The 6,851-nt window shown below is 38.8% G+C and overlaps 1 protein-coding gene across 1 annotated transcript in view; it reads left to right on the forward strand.

Annotated features, from left to right (window-relative positions):
• Ift74 (intraflagellar transport 74) overlaps positions 1-6,851 on the forward strand; it is a 76,389-nt gene that overhangs the window by 50,720 nt on the left and 18,818 nt on the right. The window contains exons 14-16 of the mRNA XM_005352759.3: positions 1,919-1,972; positions 3,135-3,232; positions 3,897-4,023. Coding sequence (XP_005352816.1) covers positions 1,919-1,972; positions 3,135-3,232; positions 3,897-4,023 — 279 coding nt within the window. The remainder of the gene's footprint in view (positions 1-1,918; positions 1,973-3,134; positions 3,233-3,896; positions 4,024-6,851) is intronic.

Below are 6,851 nucleotides of genomic sequence, written 5' to 3' on the forward strand. Positions count from 1 at the left end.
CTCGAACTCACAGAGATCCGCCTGCCTCTGCCTCCCAAGTGCTGGGATTAAAGGCGTGCGCCACCACCGCCTGGCTTCGGGCTCTCATCTTATTGTTGCTCTTCTGTTTCCTGTTCTCTGCGTTAGCCATGCCACTCTTAATTCCTTGTGCTGTTGGTACCAGACTTGAGATTACAATCTGTGTCCCAAGAAGCCAGGCTTGGCAACTGATTCTGTGATTATACTTTCATAGTCATCATCACTTCCAAATTTATGTATTGGTCAGATTTTTTTCTTTTTTTTTCCAGTTTTAATTTCTTTTAATTCAACTTACTTATCAACCACTGTTTCCCCTCCCTCTCTTCCTCATGCTTGCCAACACCTCCCCCCCCCCACTCCTCCCATCCACTCCCCAGAAAGGGTAAGGCCTCCCAGTTGGGGAGTCATTGAAGCCTGGCACATCAAATTGAGGCAGGACCAAGCCTCTCCCCCCTGCATCAAGGCTGATCAAGGCATCCCACCATAGTGAATGATATACAAAAGGCCAGCTCATGCACTGGGGATAGATCCTGGGCCCACTGTTAGGAACTTTTCTTAACTTGAGCTCTCTGCTGATACAAAAATCCCAATCAAGCCAAATGACAATGAGCCAAATTTAAGGATATCCAGGTGGGGGGGGGAAGAGTAGAGACAGAGAGGGGGACACGGGGGGAGGGGGGGAGACACGGACAGGAGGCTGCCTCATTCCTCCTTGGAGGAGGGGGCCAAGGTTTTGGCAAGCACAGGGGCGGGGCCTCCAAAGATGGAGGCCAGACACTGGACTTAACACCTACAAACAGACCAAGCCACACAGTTGTCACCCGCGTGGAGAGTGCCTAGTTTGGTCCCATACAGGATCCCCAGCTGTGAGTGCAGAGTCCATTAGGTTCCATAAACTTGGGTCAGCTGTCTCTGTGGTTTTCCTATCATGATCTTGATACCTCCACCCCCTTGCTCATATAATTTCTCCTCTTTCTCTTCATCTGATCTCTCAGAGCTCAGCCCTGTGCTTGGCTGTGGATCCCTGCATCTGCTTCCATCAGTTACTGGATGGAGGTTCTATCAGGACAATGAGGGTAGTCCCTAATCAGATTACAGGGGAAAGCCAGTTCAGGCACCCTATCCATTATTGCTAGGAGTCTTAGCTGGGGTCATCCTTGTGGATTCCTGGGAATTTTCCTAGCACCAGGTTTCTCCCTAACCCCATAATGGTTCCCTCTGTTGAGATATCTCTTCATTGTTCTCCCTCTGCATCCCTCCCCCAACTTGCCCATCCTGTTCCCTTTTGTTCTCATTTCCCCTATCCCCTCCCCTGTTACCACCCACACCCCCAGTTTGCCCAGATCTCATCGATGGTCAAATTTTTTGACATTGACTTTTTTATATCTGACCAAGTAACTCCTTCCTGTTCATTCCTTATAATGTAGCATGGATATTATTTAGAGAATTTTCTACAGTACCTTAGTTAACTTAGTTGTGTATTTATATAGTATCTTTTTTCATATGACAGCATTTAACATGTTAGATTTCTAGATGCTAAGCTCTGTGAGGTAAGGAATGCTGCTGTCATGCCTGCAAACTGTTCCTAGATGGCTAGATTTGCACCAACTTCTCTCTCTGTCACCAGGAGTGTTCATGTATAGCTGAACAGCTTCAAATTTGGAATGGAAAGCCTGTAAGTCCGTTCCAGTCTTTCCCCTACTAATTGTAAAAGTACAGTTAGCTGCTTTAAAAGACTTTGTAATAAAATATAAACAAATTTCTCCAAATTAAAATTCAATTAGATATTGACTATTGAATATTCAGCAGCTAATGGCATAAAGAGAACCCAAGAAATACTTCAAATTTAGAATATAATGATTGGAATTTTAAAGCTAGTATTGTTTTGTATTTCTTGTAGGTGAAATGAATCAAAAATACAAGGAGCTTAAAAAAAGAGAGGAAAATATGGATGGTAAGTGATGATCTTATGTAATTCTTAGATTGCCATTCATTTGTACTAGGCACTTAAGACATTTGCCACATTGACCCATTGAGAAAAAGTGATGTTTTAAATAAAATTTGGTTCTGAGTGGATGGGTTCTGTATCCTAGAATTTTTCTTTTTTCTCTTTCCTTTTATTTAAATCCTTGTCAAATAAAGGCACTGGGACTTGTTTCTACTGCATGTACTGGCTTTTTGGGACCCTAGTCTATTTGGATGCACAGCTTCCTGGGCCTGGATGTAGGGGTGAGGGCCATGGACTTCCCACAGGGCAGGGTTCCCTGCCATCTCTTAAGCAGGGAGGAAGGGGAGTGGGGGAGTGGGAGGGGGATGGGAGGAGGGGACAAAGTATAAATCTTTGAATGGAAAAAAAAATAAAATCGGACAAAGAAAAAAATTCTTGTCAAACCATTATCTATTATAGTATGATTTAATATGCAAATTCGATTGCTATACATAAAATATGGTTTTTAAAAAGTAAAAATATATACTATACCATTGAGCTACCAAAAAGAATTAGTAGAAAAATTATAATGGAAATACATTACAGAATGCATACAATGTTTATGCTATTGTCTTACTAATAGTAAAATTTTAACTACTTATTTTTAATTTTGAAGGTTTCATAGTAATACTTGAAGAAATTCAAATTAGAGCAAAAGTATATATGAGTTCTAGATTTGACATATGGGTAACTTCTTAGAATATTTATTAATAATTTGGATAAATGATAAAATCCATCAGTAAGTATTTGATTCATTTAAATGAAAAGGTATTTTTAGATGAAATAGTAATATTTTAGAATTTAGTAATATTAATTTCAGAAATAAAATCATCAGCTAACTATAAATGTTAATAATTATAGCTGTATCAAGTAAGTCATATATAAAAGTGAAGTTTTTCTTATTTTTGAGGTATCAGCTATTTCTTTTGAGCCTGTATAACTTTCTAGTTTTACTTATATTAAAGTCATAACAGGTTTTAAATATTTGAAAGTATGTAGAGTAGGTTACTAGTTTAAAATTTGACTTTACTTGGAATTTGTGGAAAGCAGTCTGAAGTTCTACAGCCCTGAGTTTATCCAGTGCTAACTCTGCCAACAGTAGTCTGTATTACATGTTTCCAATTGGCAGCTTTTATAGAGGCTTTTGAGGAAACAAAGAATCAGGAACTGGAACGGAAGGCACAGATAGAAGCCAGCATTGTCGCCCTTTTAGAGCATTGCAGTCGGGTAAGTGCTGTGTGCCTACCTCAGGCTGCTAACTTTTCAAATAACACAGAAAAGTAGAAGATTCACTAGTATATTTGCCCACTTAAACGATTTCCTTTAAATTTCCTTGTTTCTTCAGCCTACTGTTTATCTCTGTAACAAACTCTTAGCTAATCAGGGTAATGTGGGAAGGGGGGTGGGTACATGATCGGTGCTAAGCAGTACATAAAGCTGTGATTAGAATAAATTTCAAGATTCCTTCCATTGCTAACTTATCTAAGTTTACTATTCCAAAACCTAGACATTATTTTAGAAAATGGAAATATGTTTTATACTGTAATTTTTATTGTAAATATTTTCTTATAGATAAACCCAATGAATACAAAAGTTCAGAAATTGTTTATTAAGGATCTACTATGTACCATGCTAAAGGAGGAAAATGTATGACCCCTCTTTAGTATTTTTAGTGTATTAAATCTGCATTTAGTTCTTTAAAATTTGTAGCTAATTTTTAATTCAGTTTAATAAAGCAAGTGAAAAAAATGAACTTGTATGAAAACATGACTAAATCCTACTGCATTCTATAAAACATCAAAATTGAATATATATTTAAATAATATTCAAAGCATCTCATCCTTTGTGGTTTTGGTAGCTAAATCCTCTGTTTATTTCTCTTCATATACAGAATATAAATCGTATGAAACAGATATCCTCCATCACCAACCAAGAGCTGAAAATGATGCAGGATGACCTCAGCTTTAAATCAACTGAAATGCAGAAGTCACAGACAACAGCTAGGAACTTGACCTCAGGTAAGAACAATAGCTAAGAGTTTATATTTTCTATTTTTTCTCTAGCAAATTAGAACTTCAAAACTCATCTTCATTCTTTTTGAGTTCTTTTGAAAGTCCCATAAGAAGAATCTAATTGCAATCTGAGAATTCTATGTGACATTACCCAGGAACTTACTAGTAGGACATTGTCATATTCTCATTCATTTAACAGTATTTACTGAATGCAGTCAGTTGCTAGCTTATGAAGGCTTTGATGTACCATTTGTGTATGTATGTGTATGTGGTGCTAGATATCTGTTCTACTACTGACCTACAATCCCAGGCCCTGGTCTGTACATTCTCTGACTTTACAGTGCTTCGAAATCAACATGCAGAACTGAGACTTCTGTTTCAGATTTTGAAGTTTGGTCTTTTCGCAGGGTGATGGTGTGGAGTATGTGTAGTGTGGTGTTCTTCACAGTGCTCCAGGGTGATGGTGTGTAGTATGTGTAGTGTGGTGTTCTTCACGGTGCTCCAGGGTGATGGTGTGTAGTATGTGTAGTGTGGTGTTCTTCACAGTGCTCCAGGGTGATGGTGTGTAGTATGTGTAGTGTGGTGTTCTTCACAGTGCTCGGCACTAGCCACAGCCATAGCTTCCAGTGAGCAGTGGAGTCAGGAGGCTAAGCAGTCAGTTCCTACAGTGAGGCTTAGATGAGAAGAGTTCTGAGAGTCTGGCTAGAGTTTGGCCAAGGAGAGACTCTCTCAGTAGTCAGAGGTTTAGAAAAAGGTCAGAGCTGTTTCCCCAAGGAACTCTTATCCTGGTAGAAGGACAGTTTCAAGGCAGTGAGATGACTGTATAGAAGAGGGTGTGGACATGCATCCTGGTCATACATATCAGGCCAGTCTCTGATAATTAGTGTCGAGAACCAGTGGTGTTGGAATAGTTTTAGCTGTGCTCACTAGCACAGCACTGACCAAGGAAAATGGCAAGCAAACCACATGCTTAATTATAGTTATTTTGTTGTCATTTTAAAAACTGAAGAATGACAGATGAATTTTAATTTTATTAATCAATATATCTTAGAAATTGGTATTTCAACCTGTGTTCTATAAAATGGTGGGCTTGTTATATAGTATTTTAATTTAGATTAAACCTATTTCAAGTGATCAAAAAGCTTTATGTGTCAAGTGGCATAGATTGAGATGAGATACAAACTGTAAAGTTAAAAAATTTCATACGGAATCTTGGGTTTCTGTACTGGCAGACTCCGAGTGTTGTGGTGTGTGGTGACAGGATTAGCTGTTTTTGTTTGCTCGGATTTGCGTTGCCAGGTAATGAGTTTAGAGAAAATGAAGACTTAATTGTTAGCTTACTTGTGTATTTTTTTTTTAATTTTGCTTATTTGTGTATTTAAGGGTCCAAACTGGAGAGATGGCTAAGTCAGTAAGGTGCTTGCAAGCAAGGGGAACCAGAGTTTGGATCCCTATTGCCCATACACACACATAATCCTAATGCTAAGGCAATAGAGACAGGGAGATCTCTGGAGTTATTGACAAGTCAGCTAGCCTTGCCAAATTGTTTTGCCCCAGGTTCAGTGAGAAACCATGTCTGAAAAATAAGGTGGAGAGTGATTGAGGAGGATAACCATGGTCAATATCTGACCCCCACATGTATATGCAGACACATGCATACCCAGTAGATGCCATGTGCGCACACACGATGTTTAAGTCTACTAGAAATAGAATAATTATACTTTATGGGTGGTGTGGGAGGACCTCTGTCTATGTGTTGATTTTATTGGTTAATGAATTAAGAAAACTGGCTTGGCCTATAGCATGGGAGGAAGAAGGGCGGAGTCAGAGAGACGCCATGTATCCTCCGCTTCAGACAGATGTTGGAAACATTACCCAGTAAGCGATACACAGATTAATGGAGATGGGTTAAGTTAGGAAGGGAGAGAAGAGACACCGTGGATCTGCCACTGGAGATAGATGTGCTAAAACTTTGCTGGTAGGCCATGACCTTGGGGTGATATACAGATTAATAGAAATGGGTAAAATTAGATGTAAGAGTTAGCCAATAAGAAGCTAGAGCTAATGGGCCTAGCAGTGATTTAATTAATACAGTTTCTGTGTGATTGTTTAGGGTCTAACTAGTCAGGCAGCCAGGAACCAAATAAGTGGCCCTCCTTACAACATATGGGGATCCCCGAAATCTGAAATGTTGTTGGCAATAAAACTTATTCTGACCTGAATTGACTATTTATGCTTTTTATTGTAGAAATATTCATGTACTTGATAGCCAATACTGTCTCAGATCTTGCTGTGTGAGTTATGCAGTTACTATATTGTGTTATCATTTTAACATTCAAAGAAATCTATGTTTGAAAGCATGGTTGCCCAGGAATTAGGTAGGGAATTAGGGGCCTATAAGCATATTGAATGATACTAAGATGCTAATTGTAGCACAAATAATAAAAACCCAGAGACAGATATGGGGTTCAAGCTGAAGATGAGAAAAGCAAAGCGGCCAACCACTGACACTTACCTCTACTTCAGACCGAAATGGGCAGTCCTGCCTCCAAGAATCCTCAGACTTAAGATAGAGATGAGACCTGTTGCCTCTCGTCTTATATTCTTCTTTAATGCTGGGATTAAAGGTGTGTACCACAACCGCCTGGCCTGTATGACTGACTAGTGAGGTTGCTTTGCATTCTGATCTTCAGGCAAGCATTATTTATTAAAACACAAATACTATACCACTATAGCTAATTAACTAAAAGTTATGCCAAAATAGACAAGTTCTGTTATTCTATGTTAAAGAATATTTTATACTTTAATTTGTTTAGGGTTTTTTTTCTGTAGGA

Source organism: Microtus ochrogaster, chromosome 10 (assembly GCF_000317375.1).
Source record: "Microtus ochrogaster isolate Prairie Vole_2 chromosome 10, MicOch1.0, whole genome shotgun sequence".
Classification (NCBI taxonomy): domain Eukaryota; kingdom Metazoa; phylum Chordata; class Mammalia; order Rodentia; family Cricetidae; genus Microtus; species Microtus ochrogaster.